Consider the following 20,654-nt stretch of genomic DNA (forward strand, 5'->3'; position numbering starts at 1 on the left):
TTTAGTCACAAAGATCTGGTTTGGGACAGTGAAATCCCTTTTTTTTTTTAAGGAATTCACACTTCCAAAGGCCTGGAGTGACATCTAGTGACTGCCTGGGACAGGCAGGAAAATCTGGGAATAAATTCCCAAAGGATCCCTCGGCTTCAAGAGCAAAATCCCAAAGTTATCCCCAATTATTTATAGGGAAAAATCGGATTGTTTTCTTTTTTAGGGAAGTTTGAGTTCTTTGTTTGAGGGTGGAATGTTTGGATTTGGAGGAAAATTGATTTTAAAAATATTGGAATGCTGGGGATTAAAGATTCCAAGGAAATCAAGGGGGGGAAAAATTCCTTTTAAAAGAATTTGGCCTCATACTCACTTGATTTTGCTTCCCAGATGGAATTTTCCAGGGAAAATAAAGGGGAAAGGTGGACAAAATAATGGGAAAATTGATATTATTCTGGGAATTAATGGATTTATTTGGTATTTTCCTGGGAAAAAAGGCTGAGTGGGATAAAATAATGGGAAAATGGGAGTTATGATGGGGATAAATGGATTTATTTGTAATTTTTGTGGGAAAATAAAGAGAATACACTGGCAAGAATTATAAATAAATATAATTATAAATAAATATTCACATTACAGGTAATTTATCACGATACAGACAACACTGATGAACCTCAGATGGCAAATGGATGTTGAAAAAACTGGAAGTTGCTGAGATCTTGGGAAATTCCTGGTATGGAATTGGATATTTTGGGAAAAAATACTCCCTGGTAATCCCTACGCATGCATTCTAATAATAATTATAATTATTAGGATAATAATTATAATAATTGAGTTCAACATGCTAAAATAATTGAGGTTTTGTAGGATTTTAGTTTTGTTTTAGGAAAAAAAGCCTTGAAATTTTCAAAATAAAAAAAAAATCTTCTGAAGATATTTGATCTTCAGTAATTAATGAATTAAAACAAGAATAACAAAAAAATAAAATTACAATGTCATTGATCCCTTTGGTATTCCTAATTCCTAAAATTCCTAATTCTGCTAAGCAAAAAGAAAGAGAAATTGACACTTTTTTATTTTCATTTTTTCTGCGCCATTTGTCTCTTCCAGCCAGAGTTGGGAAGGAGGGAATGGAATGGGAATGAAAGTGCAGAGTGCAACAAACAGCAAAAAAAAATCAGCAAAAAGACATTGAAAAAAAGAAATGTTACATTTCCAAAGGAAAAACTGCTCAGCCTGCCAGAGCTGCAGCTGGCACAGGGGACTGGGAAAATTCTGGAGCAGCTGCCACTGGAAAATGTTGGAATTCCAGGTTGGGAGATGAAGAAATCCCGTCCGAGTCCTGTGTGAGCTCTGACTGTTTTGGTGTAGGCAGGACTGAGGGGAAAATCCCAAATTTTGGACGTGTCACTGATAATTAATTCAATTTTAGTCCTCTGCAAGGAATTTTTGGACAGGGGGAGGGAATTCCCCCAGCTTTGAGCACCTAAATGTGAGTTTTTTTAGTGTGCTGAAAAGAGAAATAGAAGTTCTCCAAATTGAATTTTTGGGGTGGGGGAAATATTTTTCTCTTGACTACACAAATTTCACTTCTATGCCTTAAATCCCCACCTTTGGGCAAATGGTTTTTGAACTCCCACTGATCAATTTTTGCTCTTTTGTATTAAAAATAAATCTAAATTTGGAGCAGCCAGGGAGTTCTTGAGTGAGTGTTGGAGGGAAATGAGCTCAAAACAACACCTGGAGGCTTTGCAAAGCCAAAAAATCTTCTCCTAAAATCAGAATAAATTTAATTTCTGCCAAAACTCAGCCACCTCCCTTTGGAGCTGCCAGGTGATTTATGTACATTGCCTTTCAGAGAGCAAAACAAGACAAATGAGCAGATTGAATGATTCCATTCTCTGCCAGAACGCTCTCCCTGCAGCTATCCCAGGAAAAGCTGATCTCTGTTCCCACCCTCTGGAATAATCTGCTCCCAGTTTGGGCTCTTCCCTCCGTGCCAAGCTGGCATTTCCTTGCCAAGGAATAAACAGCAGCCTCATTTTAGTCTTATCAGCATCAAAACTCAGCATGACCTTTAGCAAATCAACCTCAGAATCTGTTCCAGCTTTTCATTCCAGTTCTCTCCCCCTCTCTTCTCTACTTTTTGTGTTTTGACACTTTTTATTTGCCTTCAATGCTGGCATTTGACCTTTTGCTGTGCTTTCTGGCACCTGTTTTATTTTATTTTTTAAGCATCTTTAACCACGCCACGTCAGCAGCTCTCCGGGAGTGCCAGGGTGACAGAATGAGTCGTGCAAAATCTTTTGAAGAATAATTAACCCCTGACTCCAATTAACTGCTCTTCCCTAAATCCAGCCAGGCTGCATCCCAAAGCCTTTGGGACCGGTGCCTGAGGGGTATCATTTGCTCCCAATGTTCTGAGGGAGAAATTGAGGCAAGAATTCCATTTTATCAGCTCTTCCCACTCAGTTCTGCTGGAATTATGGATCCACAGCACCAGGCTGGGATTTGGTAAGTCTGTCCTTGGATATGGAGCGGAAGATTCCAGGATTCTGCTCTTCCCTAAATCCAGCCATGCCTGCATCCCAAAGCCTCGGGCCCAATGTTCTGAGGGAGAAACTGAGGCAAGAATTCCATTTGAATGGGATTCTCCCCGTGTAACAGCAACCAGAGTCCACCATCCTGAGGCTCCTTCCCGAGGCTTTCAGGGGATGCCGTCCTTCCTCTGGCAGCACTGCGAGGGAGGCACCCCCCAGTCGTACATGTAGGAAAGCCTCAGTTTCACCTCCTCCTTACAGAGCTTCCCTTCCTTGGCCAGCGTCTGGTGCTTCTCCAGCATGTCCTCGATGCTCTGCTTGTGAGTCACGATGTATTTGTTGCTGCAGCCGCGCGATTTGTACTCGGTGTCGAAGCGGGGGTCGTGCACCCTCTTCACGTCGATGGGCGCCAGCCACACCCCCAGGGACACGTCCTCGCTCTGCCACAGGTTCAGGTAGTCCCTGCTGAGGCGCAGGTAGCGCACCAGGTCGGCGGAGATCACGTAGCCGCCGCCCAGCGCGTAGGGCAGGTAATAATCGCAGAGCAGCCAGGCGCTCTCCTTCCACTTCCCCCCGGATTTCACCCGCCCGCGGCCCGAGAAGAAGCCCCAGTAGAGGCGCCGCGGTTCCTTGGCCCTCAGCTCCTCCACCAGCACGTCCAAGCGCACGAAGGTGTCGTCGTCCGCCTTGAGGGCGAACTGGAAGTCCAGGTGCGCATCCAGCCACACGTAGGTCGCCAGCACCTTGGCCGTGAGGTTCTCGTAGGAGTCGCGCAGCTCGGGCAGCAGCAGCAGGTCGCGGTGGCGGCTCTGCTCCAGCTCCAGGCTCCGCAGCTCCTCGGCGCTCAGCCCCGCCGTGCCCACCACGAAGCGGCTCCAGACGTGGCCGTGAGGCGCCTGCCGCGCCGCCGCCATCCAGGTGCTGCGGATGATGCTGCGCCGCTCGCTGTACTTGGGGCCGCTCATCACCACCACGGCTACGAAGGCGCTGCCCTCAGGGCCCGGCGGGGGCGCGGCGCGGGCCCCCCGGCCGGGCTGGCTGTGCGGGAGCGCGGGGGGCGCGGGCAGCGGGCGCAGCCCCTCGGAGGTGCACTTGGCGAGGTAGAGCAGGACGGCGGCGCAGAGCGAGAGCCCGCCGAGCCCCAGCGCGGTGCGGTGCCGGCTCAGCCGCCGCAGCGCCTTCATGGCCGCGGGGCCCCTCACGGCCGGCGCCGCCGCCACGCCCACCCCGTTTAGGCGGGAACGGCGGTACGGCCGCCGGGAGGGGACAAGCTTTCTGCGGGAGCAGTCACCGCACGCCGCTGCGGGGCTGCGGTGGTTTCATGGCTCTCCTGCGCTTTCCGCGTTCTCCTCGGGAAGCGGCGGTTCCGCCCCTGTTCCTGCCGCGGCTCCGGCGGTTCTCGCACCGGGGCAAGGGGCGGGAGGAAGGGCGGAGGCCGCAGCGCCTGACGCGGCGGCCGCCATCTTTGAGTAGGGCACGTGAGTCCGAGGAGGAGCCATCTTGGGTTTGGGCGCTGTGCCGTGGCGGCGCCTCGTTCGTGGAATCATGGAATGGTAGAAGGTTGGGATGAGCTCAAAGCCCATGCAGAGCCATCCCCGACACGGGCGGGGACACCTTCCACTATTCCAAACTGCTGCAAGCCTCAATGTCAAACCTAGCCTTGAGCAATTTCAGGGATGGGCACTCACAGCTGGGCCAGGGGTTTGCCTTAGATGCTATTTAAGGTCCCTTCCAACCCAAATCATTCCATAATTCAATGAAAGCAGCCACACACACACAGCCAGGAGACAGGAGGAGTTTCCCGCGTTAACAACCGAGATAATGACGGCACCGCCAGGAACACGCCCCTTTGCCTCCCCTCTGCCGGCAATGGCGGCTGCCCTCACCTAAGATGGCGGCCGCGCCTTCCCGCCGCGCGGCGCAGTGACGAAACTTCCGCCCCCTCCCCGCCTCCCTCCGCCCTGGCCGCGCCGGGCTCCGTCAGGGCCGTCAGGGGCCGCGGGCGCTCAGCGGCGGCCGGGCCCGGCCTGAGCCTCCCCCGGCCGGCACGGCGCTCGGGGCAGCGGCCGCTCCCTGCCCAGCGGCTCCCGGTGAGTGCGGGCGGCTCCTCCCGCAGCCCCGCGGGGATCGTGGAGGGCTCCGAGGGGTTCTGGAGGCTCTGAGGGGTTTGGGTTCCTTGGTGCGCTCTCTGCTGGATTTGGGATTATTTTTCCCTGGAATTGGGCGGGGTGGCCCCTGTGGGTCACTTCCAGGGCAGGACACTCGGATTTTATGGCTCTGTGACAGCTCCTCCCTGCCGCTGTTTCCTGGGTGTTTCCAGCTCCGCTTTCTCTTTGATCTGCCCCTATTAGTTCCATATGTTTATTAATTAACAGGCTTTTTTAATGTCTGGCATCAAAATCTCCTCAATTTTTGTGCAGGGTCCGCTGAATTTATTCTTGTGTGTATTTATACAAGTATATATATACACAGTTGTGTGTATGTACAAGTATATATATATACACTCTTGTATATATATACACTTTAATATATATACACTTTAATATATATACACATTTATTAAAGTAAACCTATAAACTTTGTATAGGTATACATATATATGTATGTATATGAGTAAGTTATGTGCATATATGTATATAAATAAGTTATATGCATGTATTTGTATGTATATAAATAACGTATGTACTTATTGAATTGTATATAATTAAGTTATGCACATATAATTATATGTGTGTACGTAATTAATACTTTGTATAGGTTATTTTAAGTTTTAGTTGTTCATTAATGATCTCTTGCTTCAGAGTTTGACTTGGTTTTTCTCCTTTTTTCCTTTTAGATCATTTAACCCACAGTAACCTTTTGCTTCAGAGTTTAATTGGTTTTTTCTCCTTTTTTTTTTTAGACCCCACAGTGATTTCAGCAGCCGATAAATAATAAAAAAGGAAGAAAAAAACATAAAAAAGTCCCAAAATGATGTCAAGACAAGCTTTCCTGTGCAGCCTGGGCTCTCTCTACCTGTCCCTCCTGTTCATCTTCCTGCTGATGGACGTTTATGCCAGGCCTGCCAACCACTCGGTGCTGAAGGAGAGGGCAGGGGAGGCGCGGGAGGAGAACGAGATCCTGCCCCCCGACCACCTGAACGGCGTCAAGATGGAGCTGGACGGGCACCTGAACAAGGAGTTCCACCAGGAGGTGTTCCTGGGCAAGGAGCGCGAGGAGTTCGAGGAGGACTCGCAGCCCCGCAGGAACAGGAGGAAGCTCGTGGGCATCTTCTCCAAGTGAGTCTGGGCTGTGTCTGTGTGGGTGCCTCTGGGTGCTCTCACGAGGCTCATTTATTGCTTTGTGGCTCCGTTTGGAAAGCCAGGGGCCTGCTGAGGAAGGCAGGGGCCTCCCCTGGAATGGAGAATGCACACCCTCCCCACCTCTCTGAATTGCTGTAAATTTTAAATTCAGGGGCTCTCAGGCAACAGAAATGATGGGAGCAGGAAATAACAGTTCTTTAAGAGGGAAGAAAGTAAAAAGATAAAATAAAGAATGCAGTGAACCAAACCAACACTGACAACCAGAACACAGCCTGGCACCCTGTGGGTCAGGGTGCTGGCAGCACGGCCATGGGAATTGTGGCTGCAGCCTCCTGCAGTGCCAGGGGTGGTTCTGCTGGAGCAGGGATCCTGGAGAAATCCCATTGGAATTGTGGCTCAGCCCTCCTGCAGGGCCAGGGGTGGTTCTGCTGGAGCAGGGATCCTGGAGAAATCCCATTGGAATTGTGGCTCAGCCCTCCTGCAGCACCAGGGGTGGTTCTGCTGGAGCAGGATCCTGTACAAATCCCATTGGAATTGTGGCTCAGCCCTCCTGCAGCGCCAGGGGTGGTTCTGCTGGAGCAGGATCCTGTACAAATGCCATTGGAATTGTGGCTCAGCCCTCCTGCAGTGCCAGGGGTGGTTCTGCTGGAGCAGGGATCCTGGAGAAATCCCATTGGAATTGTGGCTCAGCCCTCCTGCAGGGCCAGGGGTGGCTCTGCTGGAGCAGGGATCTTGGAGAAGGGGGCAGAATCCTCTGGAGATCCAGGGGCAGAGGCAGCTGCTGTTCCTCTGGGAATGCAGTGCAGAAGCCGTGCTGGTGTTCCAGAATCTCAGATTCTATCCAGGTAGGAATGCTGGGCACCTCCCCCTGGGCTCACATCTCCCATCAGCCATTCAGGGACATTCAATGGCCTCTTATCAGCAGGTCCCAAAGGGAGGAGTGATTGTGGAAGAGATAAGGAAAACTGCCAGACAGCTGCCATCCACATGGAAATAGAATACATCTTGCCTTGCAATGTGGAACACTTTATGAAACTGTATTATATTAAATACTAATTACACTAAAGAACAGAGAAGGGATACTTACAGAATGCTAAAAAGATAATAATGAAAACTCCTGACTCTTCCCAGAGTCCAGACACAGCTTGGCCCTAATTTGTGGGAATCTGCCCTCTGTTGGGGGAGTGACAAAATTATCCTTTGTGCCCTTAAAAAGTAAAGAAGCCCAGAAGTTTCTCTCCTCCATTAGGTGAAAAAGGCCTGGGGGACTTCACCTCAGACTCAAGGATGGCCAATTGGGCAGGAGCCAAAAAGTCCTGCCTGGGCAACTTTCTAGAAAAAGGAGAGAACAAAGAAACCAATCACTTTAGTGAGGAAAAGAGAAAAAGAAACCAATCACTTTTGTGAGGAAAAGAGAAAAGAAACCAATCACTTTTGTGAGGAAAAGAGAAAAGAAACCAATCACTTGTGTGAGGTGTTTCACCAGGGGCAGGAGGGCCTCTTGCACCTGGCTCAGTTTTTCTCTGTCAAGAGTTTTGTTATTTTGCCTTTTATTAAAACCTTTTTGTTCCCAACGCTGCAGCAGAAGCCATCCTGCTGGTTTTGTGCCTCCAAAAGTGTGAGATAGATCCCCAAGAGCTTGTCAGAGCTGGCTGGAGGAGGCTCCTGTCTCTGGAATTGGCCAGAGAGTCAAAAGAACTCCCAGCAGGATGAAGGGAACGATCCCCAAACTCATCCAGAGCAGCTCAGCACAGGAGAAACAAACGAGATCAGAATTGTTTTCTTGTTCTCTGAGGCCTCTCAGCTTCCCAGGAGGAAAACCCTGGGCAAAGGGATTTTTGCAGAGAATGTGAATGCCACAAGTCAGAAAGAGAAGAAGAACAGGCGAAAAAACCTCCCAAAATTGGGAATTTTGGTGGGTTTGAAGTTGGAAGGTTTAATAGTTCAAAACTGAAAATCTGAATAAATGTTTAAAAATTAAAAATTTAAATTACTATCTTCAAAATTAGGGATTTTAATAGCTCCAAATTGGCAATTTGAATGACTATTGATTAAAATTGGGAATTTTAATGTTTTCAAAATTGGAGGTTTAAATTAATATTTTCACAATTGGAGATTTTAATTGATATTTCAAAATGGGGAATTTTAATTGCTATTATTTCAAAACCAGGTATTTTAATTCATATTTTCAAAATTAGGAGTTTTAATATTTCAAAATTTGCAATTCTAAGTCATCTTTTAAAAATTGGGGTATTTGAATTCATATTTCTAAATTGGGAATGTGGATATTTCAAACGTGGAGTTTCTCATTAATATTTTCAAAATTCCCCCTTTTTGGCTTTGTTTCAGCCCTTTCAGACAGCAGGTGGCAGAGTTGGCTCTATTTGCATTTTTGAATGAAAACACCTCCAATTAATACCACAAGGGGGATAAACTTTCAAAGCTTATTATGGTGCCAACTTGCCATGAATAAATAGAATTTCACTAAAGTAATTATTGAATAAAGAATAAATAATAAATAAATGATAAAAGGATCTCTCTGGTAGAAATTGTGATATTGAAACTCCCTAAATCTGCATTTTTTGGGCTTGTTGATCTCTTTTTTCACATTTAGTTGACATTTCAAGGCAAATCATATCTTGAATAATTCAAGTTTCAATCAAAACAACTCAGTGATGCCACCAGATAAAGGCCAGAGTCAACCTGGGGCCTTTGAACTTTTCATTTGAGTTTTGAAAAGAGTGGTTTGAGGTGCTTTAAATAGAATTTTAAAATAGAATTTGAAATGGTAACAAAATAAAATCTGATTTTAGTGACATTTTGAATTACAAAGAGTGGGTTGGAGATGCTTTAAATAGAATTTGAAACGGTAACAAAATAAAATCTGATTTTTTAGTGTTATTTTGAATATTTATTTCATGCTCAAAAAAAACCCCTTCAAAGTGGCAGAAATTTTGATTTATTTTTGGGTTTTGAACTGTAATTATTAAATTAATTTCTTAATGAAATAAGGATTGGTCAGATTGGATTTTCCTGATAATTTTAGTCAGGAAAAATTGAATTCTGTAGCTCTAAATCCAAGAAATTCCAGAAAACTCATGGAGAACAAATAGATGTGCAATGTTCAAATGTGTTAAAAAATGAAAATTCAATTAAATTTTAAAAAAGAGGCTTGAAAAGAGAAATTGAGAGAGAATTTAAGGTCTGGAAGAAAACAATTTATGAACGAAAACCCAACCAGATCTTTCCCTGCTGAACTCTCCATTGAAATCCTGTTTATTTTTCCTCCCTAGGGTGGATATAAATAATGATAAAAAAATCAGTGCCAAGGAAATGCAACGTTGGATCATGGAAAAAACAGATGAACATTTCCAGGAGGCTGTGGAGGAGAACAAAATGCATTTCAGAGCTGTGGATCCTGATGGGGATGGTAAAATCACCATTTTTCCCCTCAAAAAAATCACTTTTAAAATCAGTTCTGGGATCTAGAATTTATTTTTGGGATCAAATTGAGGTCTGGAATCCCAAATTTGGATTTTTGTGGGAAAGGATGTGCTGCAGGCAGCTCTTAGCTTCGTAAAGAAATGAAAAAAAAAAGAATAAATCGAATTTTTCAAAAAATGTTATGGCTAAAAAACCCCAAAAACGAATCAGGTGACAGCTTTTATGTTGTCATTCCTAAAATTCAGTGTGGGGTTGTGGTGTTGGACTAAAAAACTTAAAAATTTTCTGATTTAGAAAGAATTAAATCCAAAATTCATCATTTGGGGTTGAAATGTTCTCAATTGCAGGTCACGTTTCTTGGGATGAATATAAAATTAAATTCTTGGCAAGCAAAGGCTTCAATGAAAAGGAAATTGCAGAGAAAATCAAAAACAACGAGGAGCTGAAAATAGATGAAGAAAGTAAGTGCAGAATGGGGAGTTTGGTCATAAAACCTGGGGGTGAAAATAGAAATGGGAGGGAAATGTTTGGGTTGTTCTGCTTGAGGAGGAGTTAAATAATAAACCAAAAATTCTGCAGTTTTTAATGGAAAATCTCCTGTGAAAATGATTTTTTTTTTTTTTTTTGAGGAAGCTTCCTGTTTTCCCCCTTAATAAAAAATAAAATCTGCTTTTTTTCCACCTAAAATTTGGTGACAGAATGACATTTTTTAGAGGAATATTCTTGTTTTTCTCCTAAGGAAATATTTAAATTGATTCTAAAATGAGCTCCAAAAATTCAGTCAAAAGACAGAAATCCTTTCTTCATCCTGACCAGAATCTGCCATGAAAATTGCAATTTTTAGGAGGAATTTCCTTCAAAAAAATTTTAAATTTCCTCTGAAATCCCCCCAAAAACCTGAAGTCAGAGGACGCAAATCCCGCATTGTTCCTGACCAGAACCTGCCATGAAATTTGCAATTTTTAGGAGGAATTTTCCTGTTTTTCCCCTTCACCCAACATTTCAGTTTCCTGTAAAATCCCCCCTGCACCTTTCCCTTTCCCTGCAGGGATGAGTCATTTCCAAATTGCTTCGCTGACATTTTCCAGTGCTGAGAAAACGCCTGAAATGCAGAAAAAAGGAGCTGAGAATGTGCAGGGAAATCACCTGGGGCTGATTCCAGGAACCCCAGAGCTGCTGAGTCAGCGCCTCGAGTCTGCACCTGAGCCCCAAAATCTTCTGTAGGAAAATCAAATTATTCATCCTCCGCTTCCTCGGGGGTTTTTCCTCCTCCTCCAAGCACTCTAAAAGTGATTTTTGTGTTTTTTTATTTTAAATCAAAAGCACCTTGGGGGTGTGGAGTTTGAGGCACTTTCTGTAGAAATTTGGATTTCAGGCTAAAATTGTGTTTTGATTAATTGATGGATCTTGGCAGATAATTGGGTTGTGGGATGAGATTAAGGAATTCCATGGGATTTTGGTGCTGATTTTTCTGTTCATACACCCGTAATTCAACTTTTCTTGCAGCAAAGCTATGGAATATTGTGATAAAAATCTGCAGGGTTTAGGCTTAAAAAATGTCATTGATTTAACAACTGAGAGCTTGAAAAGAAGGGGTTGTGACAGATTAAATCCTAAAAATGGATTGTGACAAAGTCTTAAAAATGGATTGGGACAACTGAAATCCTAAACATTTTGACAATTTAAATCCGAAAAATGGATTGTGATAATTGAAGTCTTAAAAATGGATTGGTACAATTGAAATCCTAAAAGTGGATTGGGACAACTGCAATCCTAAAAAGTGGATTAGGACGACTGAAATCCACAAATTGGTTGTGCCAAATCCTAAAAATGGAAGGGGGCAATTCCAAGATTTGGGCTGAACTGAAATCCCACAAAGCGATTGTGCTAAATCCCAAAAACGGATGGGAGCAATTGCAGCGTTTGGGATGAATTGTGCCAACTGAAATCCTACAGAGTGACTGTCCTAGATCTTAAAAATGGATGGGGGCAGTTCTGGCATTTGGGCTGAACTGAAATCCCACAAAGCGATTGTGCTAAATCCTACAAATGGATGGGGGCAATTCCAGCATTTGGAATGAATTGTGCCAAATCCCAAAACTGGGTGGGGGCAGGTGCAGGGTTTGGGATGAGCTGCAGTCCCAAAGGGTGCAGGGTTTGGGATGAGCTGCAGCCCCAGAGGTGCGGGTGCAGGGTTTGGGATGAGCTGCAGCCCCAGAGGTGCGGGTGCAGGGTTTGGGATGAGCTGCAGCCCCAGAGGTGCAGGTGCAGGGTTTGGGATGAGCTGCAGCCCCAAAGGGTGCAGGGTTTGGGATGAGCTGCAGTCCCAAAGGGTGCAGGGTTTGGGATGAGCTGCAGCCCCAAAGGGTGCAGGGTTTGGGATGAGCTGCAGTCCCAGAGGTGCGGGTGCAGGGTTTGGGATGAGCTGCAGCCCCAAAGGGTGCAGGGTTTGGGATGAGCTGCAGTCCCAGAGGTGCGGGTGCAGGGTTTGGGATGAGCTGCAGTCCCAAAGGGTGCAGGGTTTGGGATGAGCTGCAGTCCCAAAGGGTGCAGGGTTTGGGATGAGCTGCAGCCCCAGAGGTGCAGGTGCAGGGTTTGGGATGAGCTGCAGTCCCAGAGGTGCGGGTGCAGGGTTTGGGATGAGCTGCAGTCCCAAAGGGTGCAGGGTTTGGGATGAGCTGCAGTCCCAAAGGGTGCAGGGTTTGGGATGAGCTGCAGCCCCAAAGGGTGCAGGGTTTGGGATGAGCTGCAGTCCCAGAGGTGCGGGTGCAGGGTTTGGGATGAGCTGCAGCCCCAGAGGTGCGGGTGCAGGGTTTGGGATGAGCTGCAGTCCCAGAGGTGCGGGTGCAGGGTTTGGGATGAGCTGCAGCCCCAGAGGTGCGGGTGCCGCCCTTGGGATGCCATCCCAACCCCGCGGGTGCCGTTGCAGCGCAGGAAGTGCTGGACAACCTGAAGGATCGCTGGTACCAGGCGGACAATCCCCCCCCAGACCTGCTGCTGAGCGAGCAGGAGTTCCTGTCCTTCCTGCACCCCGAGCACAGCCGCGGCATGCTGCACTTCATGGTGCAGGAGATCGTCCGCGACCTCGGTAAGCTGGGCTTGCCCGGGAATCCTGGCCATGCATTCCATGGATTCCTGTTTTCAGTGTGGATTTTGGGAGGGGTTTGCATGGAATAGTCAGGTGGAGTTCCGTGGATTCCCATTGTATCCATGGATTCCCGTTTTTATGTGGATATTTGGGGCACGCTGCGCTTCGTGGTGCAGGAGATCGTCCGCGATCTGGGTAAGCTGGGATTGTCTGGGAATTCTATCCCTGGATTCCATGGATTCCGTTTTTAATGTGGATTTTGGGAGGGAACAGTGTGGTGGGGGTCCATGGATTCCCATTTTTATGTGGATATTTGGGGCACACTGCGCTTCATGGTGCAGGAGATCATCCGCGACCTCGGTAAGCCATGATTTCCCAGGACCTGTATCCATGGATTCCATGGATTCCTGTTTTCAATGTGGATTTCGGGAGGGGTTTGCATGGAATAGTCGGGTGGAGTTCTGTGGATTCCCATTGTTTCCATGGATTCCCATTTTGATTCGGATATTTGCGGCACGCTGCACTTCATGGTGCAGGAGATTTCCTGGGAATTGTATCTGTGGGTTCCATGGATTTCCATTTTTTATGGGGATTTAGGGAGGGTTTTACATGGAATTGTCTGGTGGACTCCCATGGATTCCCATTTTATGGGGGTATTTGCACAGCTGCGGCTGCTGCACTTCATGGTGCAGGGGATCATCTGGGATCTGAGTGATCCAGGATTTTCTGGGAATTGTATCCACGGATTTCCATTTTTATGTGGATTTTGGGAGGGTTTTGTATGGAATAGTCTGGTGGAGTTCCATGGATTTCCATTTTTATGTGGGTATTGGAAGGGGTTTGGTTTTTGCACAGACCAGTAGGAAATTCCCATTTTTATGGGAATTAAATGAATATATTTTAATTTTTGGTGGTTTTCAATGGGAATGAAGTGACTGGGTTCTAACTGTGTGTGTTTTTCCCAGATCAGGACGGGGATAAGAAGCTGACCCTGTCAGAGTTCATCTCCCTGCCCGTGGGCACGGTGGAGAACCAGCAGGCTCAGGACATCGACGATGACTGGGTGAGGGACAGGAGGAAGGAGTTCCAGGAGGTCATCGACGCCAACCACGACGGCATCGTCACCATGGAGGAGCTGGAGGTCAGTCCTCCTCCTTTTCCTGCCAGTTATTCCAAAACACAGCCTTCAAAACATCCACAATTCACTTACAGCTCATTTTTTGACTAAGAAATGGAATATTTCCATTTAATTTTAATTTTGTGTTAATTGCACTTTAATTTCATGTTAATTTCATGTTATTTTCATTTTAAAATAGTCTGTGGGAACAGCCAAGAAAGCAGGGAAAATGAAAGAATTTAGGTCCTGAAAATTGATCATTCTTAATTTTTAACAGGAATTTTTTCCTCGAGTTTGATTTGCAGCCCAAATTCCAGAAATATTTCATATAACGAGCTGAAAAAAAATCAGGATGTTTGTGGGAACAGCCAAAGAAGCAGGAAAAATGAGAGAATTTAGGTCCTGCAAATTAATTTTTAACTGGTGATCCTGACTTTAATTTACAGCCCAAATTCCACAAATACTCCTCAGGATGAGCCAAAAAAATCCCAGATTTCTTTGGGAACAGCCTAAAGACCAGGAAAAATAATAGAATTTAGGTTCTGCAAATTGATAATCCTTAATTTCTAACTGGAATTTGATCCTGAGTTTAATTTGCAGCCGAAATTCCACAAATATTTCACGGAATGACCCAAAAAATCCCCGATTTTTTGGGGAGCAGCCTAGAAATGCGGAAAAAAGCCACCATTAAACCCTTCCTGAAGAGCTTTACCCGCCTTTGGGCCGGGACAGGAGGTGGATGTTTGGGAGCTGAGGCGGTTTTGCCGTGTTTTTTCAGGAATACATGGACCCCATGAACGAGCACAACGCGCTGAACGAGGCGCGGCAGATGATCGCCGTGGCCGACGAGAACCAGAACCACCACCTGGAGCTGGAGGAGATCCTCAAGTACAGCGAGTACTTCACCGGCAGCAAACTCATGGATTACGCCCGCAACGTCCACGAGGAATTCTGAGCTTCCTCCTCCTCCCCCTTTCCAGAACTTTCTGTTCCGCTCCCAACCCGCCCCCCCAAAAGAAAAAATCCCAGGGAAAAGGATTCAGCCGAGCAGCGGGAATTGGTCGTGGCGGATTCCCGGTTTTCCGTCCGTCCCAGCTCCTTGGAGAGGTTTTACCTGCTGGAACAAACGGTGGGAATTCCTGGATTCAGGTAGTTTTCCTCCTTGGTTTGGGGGGTTGAAGCCAGCTGGAATTCTGGGTGGGGGGATCCTGGAATATTCCCTGGTTTCCATCAGCTGCTGATCAAGGAGATCCCAGATAAATGTTGGATTTTGGGAAGGGAACGGTGATTCCAAGGAATGTTTGTCCTCCACACCCAGTTCCACTGGGGAGGCTCCTTAAATCTCAGCTGCTGATCCAATAAAATTTGGATTTGGGGAATTTTCATGGTTCCAAGGAATGTTTGATTTCCTGGGAATTGCCCTCACAACTGCAGATCCAGGGAATCCCAAATGAAACTTGGATTTTGGGAATTTTGGTGGTTCCAAGGAATGTTTGTCCTCCACACCCAATTCCATTTCAGAGGCTCCTTAAATTTATTCCCTTGTTGCCCTCACAACTGCTGATCCAGGGAATCCCAAATAAAATTTTGGGAATTTTGGTGGTTCCGAAGAATGTTTGATCTCCTGGGAATTGCCCTCTCAGCTGCTGATCCAGGAAATCCCAAATAAAAGTCGAATTTTGGGAAGGGAACAGAAATTCCAAGGAATGTTTATCCTCCACACCCAATTCCATTTGGGAGGCTCCTTAAATATTTGTTTCCCTCAGCTGCTGATGCAGGGAATCCCAAATAAAGGTTGGATTTTTGGAATTTTGGTGGTTCCAAGGAATGTTTGACCTCCTGGGAATATCCACACTTAATTCCAGTGTTTTTCTCAACTTCCTGAAGAGTTGTTGGGAATTCAGTGGAATTTTTTTCAGGGAGCTGTGGGGAAGAATTTATTTGAAATGTTACAGAAAAACTTTTTGGAATTAAATTTTAAAATAAAATAACATTAATTAAGATTAAATTAATATAAAATGACATTGTTTTGTTGACATCTGTACTGGGAATGGGAGATTATGGCTTTAAAATATCAGATTTTGGTCAAAAATCAACCAATTGGGAAGTTTTTTTGGGAATTTAAGCTGTTGGACAGAGCAGTGGGAATTCCCATGGAGTTTGATGGCTGCATAATTAATATTCACTGCTAAAATTAATGAGCTCTGTGCTAATTAATGCTGTTAATGAGCTGCTGCTGATTATTTGGGGGAAATTCCGGGCTTTGGGTGAGCACTTTCCCAAATAAAATTGATTTTTTCCCTCTGCTTCCATCTTTCCTGGGAAAAATCCCTCTTTGGGAAAGAATTCCTGAAAATCTGAGATGTTTTATTTGATTAAATTTATTCTTAATATAATGTAAATACAGGAATTGCTGTCCCTCTTTCCCTTTTCCTGCTCTTTATTTGATGTTTTTATTAAATTCCTTGGATAAAAGATTTTATATCTTTTTGTTTTGATTTTCCATTAAATATTTCTCTCCATGCTTTGGAAATTCTGCTGCTTTTAAGGTTTGTCAGGGCGGGGTGGGAAATAAGGAATAAATTCCATGGATAATCTCTGATAAAATGAGTTTAAACACAAAAATTCCAGTAAAATTGTAATTTATTTAACTGATAATTATAATTTATCTATGAAGAGATTTTGCCAACACCATCCTAATTTAATTTTGGGGCAACACGAGCATGAATCTCTAATTCCCAGTATTTTCTGGAGTCGGTGAAGGTAAAGCTGCAATTCCAGGCAGCTGGAACACCTAAAATTGAGATCCTGGATCCCGTTCTAATAGGCTGGAAAATGAAATTCCTTAATTCCCACTATTTTGTGGATTCAGCGATGCCAAGGAGCTGTCCTAGAACTTAACTGAGCTCCTGGCTCCAACTCCAGCAGTCTGGAAAATGGAATTCCCGAATTCCCGCTATTTCCCCGCCTCAGCCAGGGCATTCCCACATTCCTCCACCATCCCAGCTTTTCCAGCCATTCCCATCGGGATTTTCCTCCCCTGAGGGCTTCTTTTACCCCTTAAACCCTTCTCAAGCTCAGCATTTCCTTTTCCTGCCGAAAAACCCCAAACCGGGAACGGGAAGGGGCGTGGAGAAAAGCGGGAATTTCCCTCACATGTCCCCGCCCGGAGCCCTTCTCGCTCGCGGGGCCCTCACGGCGCCCTGAGGGGAGCGGAGCCGTGAGGGGAGCGGAGCCGTGAGGGGATCGGAGCCGTGAGGGGAACGGAGCCGTGAGGGGAAAGGCTCCGTGAGGGGAAAAGCGCCAAGAGGAAAAAGGCGCCGAGAGGAAAAAGGCGTCCTGAGGGGAACGGAGCGTGAGGGGAGACGGTGCCGTGAGGGAACAGCTCCCTGAGGGGGATGGCGGGAATGGCGCTTCCAAGGATTCCCTGGAATTTTCCCGCTCTCTGCTGGCTCCTGGCCGTGCCCATTCCCGGCTCCCTGGGCTTGCAATGCCAGGAGCACCAGTACAGCTTCCATGACAAATGCTGCAGCGAGTGCGCCCCAGGTGAGTGCCCGCCGCGGGGGCTGGGGTGGGAGAGCCGGCCTTTAGGAGAATATCGAATTTTTTCTTAGTGTAATACCTATTTTTAGTCCAATACCTATTTTTTTTTTTGTATAATACTTTTTAGACTGATAGAAATGAGTTTTAGACACAAAAATTGCAAAAATCTTCCTTTTTGAGAGTGGTTTTAAACTTTTTTTGGTGGGTTTTTCTTCCTAAATGCCTCAGTCCAGGGGCATTTCCTAAACCTTTCCCCCTGACTCTGGAAGGGATATTTGGGTTCCACTGGGACAAAAGTTCGGGGCATTTTCTCCAATTTCAGCCCTCCCCAGCCCTTTTCAGCCACTCCATTAAATGTTGATTTTTTCCCCCCCTGGCCAGACTGCCAGGGATTTTTCTCCTAAATGAAACCCAGGAACTGCCAAATTCTGGGCACTCTTTGATTCCAAAGGATGAAATTTAGGATTTTTCCCCTCACAATTCCAACAAATTCCAATTTGTTCCCAAAGCGTAAAAATTAGGATTTTTCTCCTCACAACCCACCCAATCCCAATTTTTTCCCAAAGGGTGAAATTTAGGATTTTTCCCCTCAGGATGTCACTGAATGCTGATTTTTGGGTGTTTTTAGGGGAGAGGATGCGGAGTCGCTGCACGGCCTCAGCCGACACCGTGTGCTCACCATGCCAGGATGGATATTTCAGCTCCCAGCACCACCACGGCTTCTGCCAAAGCTGCACCATCTGCAATGCCCGTGAGTGCTGGGATTTGGGGGAAAAAAAAAAAATCTCATTTTAGGGGGGAAAAAATCCCTTTTTTTGGGGAAAAAAAAGTCCCATTTTTGAGGGGGGGGGGAGAAAAGCCTTTTTGTGGAAAAAAAATCCCAGGTTTGGGGCATTTTGGGGAGTAAGGGGAGAAAATCCCTTTTTGGAGATAGAATCTCTTTTTGGGGGAAAAAAATTCCTTTTTGTGTGCTTTTCTGGCCGCTCCCACCTCAGTTGTGAGGGCCTACCTGAAAATCTCTGTCCTCAAACGAAATCGTTGAACGATTCAGTTAAATTAATGATCAATCACGAATCACTAATTAATTGTTAAATTGCTGAATTCTGCAGCTCCTACACACAAAAACCCAACCCCCTGAGGAGTTAATTGTTGCTGTTAATGAAGGAATCAATGAATTTCTGCCTTGGCCAGGGAAGGGCAGCGTGGAGGTGAAGCCGTGCGAGAAGACCTCGGACAGGGTCTGCGCGTGCCAGGCGGGATTCCAGCCTGCCGGGGGCGTTCCTGTGGGAAGGGGTGAGTGGGGCCTGGAATTCCCTTGGGAAGAGTTGGGGTCTGGAATTCCCTTGGGAATCGTTGGGATTTGAGCCGGCCAGAATTCCCTTGGGAAACAGGGAGCTGGGATTTGGAATTCCCTTGGGAAGCGGTGAGTCCGGGCATGTAGCAGCTGGAATTCCCTTTGGAATTCTGGGATGTGCCAGCCTTCCCAAAATCCTGCCTCCCATGTGGCAATTCCTGGCTGGAATTGTGAGATCCTCCCAGATAATATCCAGAATTAATAATCTTGGATAATCCAGAATTACCCAGTGGATAAAACTGGGAGTTCTGCCACTTCCCTGGATAATCTCTTTTCTCCCCCAGAGTGCTCCCGATGTCCTGAAGGGACTTTCTCCAGAGGAGGGAACAAGAACTGCCAGCCTTGGACCAAGTAGGAATCCTTTTCTGGGGGAAAAAATCCCTTTTGTGGGGGAAAAAATCCCTTGGAGGGGGAAAAATTTCCTTTTTGGGGCAGAGTGCTCAGAGCAGCTCTGGGGGTTTCATTTTTCCAGCAAAAACCCAAATCTGGAGAAATAATTGGAATAAACCTGGATTTAAGCACCATGAATCCCATCCTTTGGGATTTTTAGGATTTTCCACCTTCTTTTAAAACCTCTTGGATGGTTTTTTTGGGAACAAAAAATTCCTGTGCCAGAATCAGCTGGGAAAAAAATCCCAGATCATTTTTTCCCAGCAAGAATTGATTTAATGATTCCTCCCATTCCTGTGGGATGTAGGGATAAAATCCTAAATTTGTAGGGCTGAAATACAGATGGGGATTGTGTGGATGGGATTTAGGAATGATTCCAAACCCTCTGGAATTTCTTTTCCAGTTGCAGCAGTTTTGGGAAGAGCACGCTCCGGGCTGGCACAGGCACAGAGGATGCCCAGTGCAGCAGCAGCCTTGGCAGTGCCAGCAGCCCTGGCCCACATCCCTCTCCCACAGAATTCCCGGAAAAGAGGGACCCCTTTCCCACAGAATTCCCGGAAAACAGGGACCCCTTTCCCACGGAATTCCCCGAGAACAGCTCCAGGGCATCCAGCCCCAGGGAGATCCCCGCGGTTTGTGGGGATCCCAGCGTTCCCACGGAGCCTGGATGGGGTAAGGACGGGCAGGGAATTCAGCTGGAGCCGCTTTCCTGGGAAGGGAATTCCCACTTTCTCAGAAACCCTTTCTGCGTTTCACACAGCATTCCAGGATCCCACATTTCCAGCTGGAATTGCTTTCCTGGGAAGGGAATTCCCATTTCCTCAAAAGCCAGGCCTGGATTTCACAGAACATTCCAGGATCCCACATTTCCAGTTTCTTGGTTTCCATGTAAAGCTGTTTTCCTGGGAAATGAAATCCCATTTTCTCAGAAGCCCTTTCTGGATTTCACAAAATTTCCAGAATTTGCATTTTCCAGCTGCTTGGTTTCCATGTAAAGCTGCTTTCCTGGGAAGGGAATTCCCACTTTCTCCAAAGCCATTCCTGTATTTCCCACAATATTCCAGGATCCCACACTTCCCTGGCAGCTGGACCTCTCCTTTCCCAGAGTTCTGGATTCTCCCTCTGGAATCCAGGAACTCCATCCAGAACCAGGAATCTTTTTGGTGTCTTAGGGAATTTTTCCATTCTAATTCCAGGCTCTTTATCCCTGCTCCTGCTGTGCCTGCTCCTGCTGATAGTGAGTGGAATTTCCATCCTGCTCCTGATCATCCAGGCAGCCCAGAAAAAAGCCAGGAATGGCCCTGGGAGGAGCACCCAGCACAGTGAGTTCCCTTTGTTATGGGATAAAAAAACCAGGACAAACATTAATCGGGGCCCCCTGCTACAAATTTGGGAATTAATAAAAGAATTCTTAATTAGGAATGCAGGAAATTCCAGAGGTTGGTCCAGGTTAGGATTAGGAGCTGATTAGGAGCTCAGTATCCCAAATTTTCATTCCTTCTCCCTGATTTTCCCTTCATTCTGGAATTCCCTGATTTTAGGCCAGGAATTCTCTTCCTGGCAGGATCCAGGAGCAACTTCCAAGAGTAAAATGGGAAAATTTTTTTGCCTCCATGGAAATTGAAATGTCCTGAATTCTCCTGCAGCCTTGGGAAAGGTCTGGCAGAGAAGAGCTGAGGTCTGAGATTGGGTTTGAGGGGCAGAACTGAGCTCTAGAGTCAGGATCAATCCTGCTCAGTGCCGTTCCCTCCCTCTGCGCTAACCCCTGGAACCATTCCCTGTTTTCCAGAGGAGAGGAACTGCAGGATTCCCATCCAGGAGGAGCAGATCGATTCCAACTCCAGCCTCACCAAAAGCTGACTCCCACCCTGGCTGCTCCCTGCTTTCC

General features: G+C 46.3%; 3 protein-coding genes across 3 annotated transcripts; 2 read left to right on the forward strand and 1 right to left on the reverse strand.

The window, feature by feature from the left end:
• Positions 1-674: 674 nt before the first annotated feature.
• B3GALT6 (beta-1,3-galactosyltransferase 6) lies at positions 675-3,841 on the reverse strand. The gene has a single exon (XM_084220101.1). The coding sequence runs from the start codon at positions 3,710-3,712 to the stop codon at positions 2,696-2,698; it is 1,017 nt and encodes a 338-aa protein (XP_084076227.1). The 5' UTR covers positions 3,713-3,841; the 3' UTR covers positions 675-2,695.
• Positions 3,842-4,479: 638 nt separating this feature from the next.
• On the forward strand, positions 4,480-15,961 carry SDF4 (stromal cell derived factor 4). The gene is made up of 7 exons (XM_084220315.1): positions 4,480-4,618; positions 5,431-5,806; positions 9,124-9,260; positions 9,622-9,735; positions 12,204-12,362; positions 13,328-13,503; positions 14,258-15,961. The coding sequence occupies exons 2-7, from the start codon at positions 5,499-5,501 to the stop codon at positions 14,432-14,434; spliced, it is 1,071 nt and encodes a 356-aa protein (XP_084076441.1). The 5' UTR covers positions 4,480-4,618; positions 5,431-5,498; the 3' UTR covers positions 14,435-15,961.
• A 916-nt stretch (positions 15,962-16,877) lies between these two features.
• Positions 16,878-20,654, forward strand: TNFRSF4 (TNF receptor superfamily member 4; the record flags this gene model as incomplete). The annotated part of the gene is made up of 7 exons (XM_084220214.1): positions 16,878-17,025; positions 17,651-17,773; positions 18,214-18,315; positions 18,661-18,727; positions 19,170-19,438; positions 19,963-20,088; positions 20,556-20,654. 7 exons carry the CDS (start codon positions 16,878-16,880, stop codon positions 20,624-20,626), a joined length of 906 nt encoding a protein of 301 aa, XP_084076340.1. The 3' UTR covers positions 20,627-20,654.

The sequence above is a fragment of the Fringilla coelebs genome (assembly GCF_963513975.1).
Source record: "Fringilla coelebs genome assembly, chromosome: 22".
NCBI lineage: Eukaryota > Metazoa > Chordata > Aves > Passeriformes > Fringillidae > Fringilla > Fringilla coelebs.

Bases quoted from the DNA above. Each gene is read 5' to 3' on its own strand.
- B3GALT6 (XM_084220101.1), bottom strand. From the start codon at position 3,712: ATGAAGGCGCTGCGGCGGCTGAGCCGGCACCGCACCGCGCTGGGGCTC.
- SDF4 (XM_084220315.1), top strand. From the start codon at position 5,499: ATGATGTCAAGACAAGCTTTCCTGTGCAGCCTGGGCTCTCTCTACCTG. The intron at 12,363-13,327 runs GTAAGCTGGGCT...TGTTTTTCCCAG, and splicing joins GGAGATCGTCCGCGACCTCG to ATCAGGACGGGGATAAGAAG. The intron at 13,504-14,257 runs GTCAGTCCTCCT...GTGTTTTTTCAG, and splicing joins TCACCATGGAGGAGCTGGAG to GAATACATGGACCCCATGAA.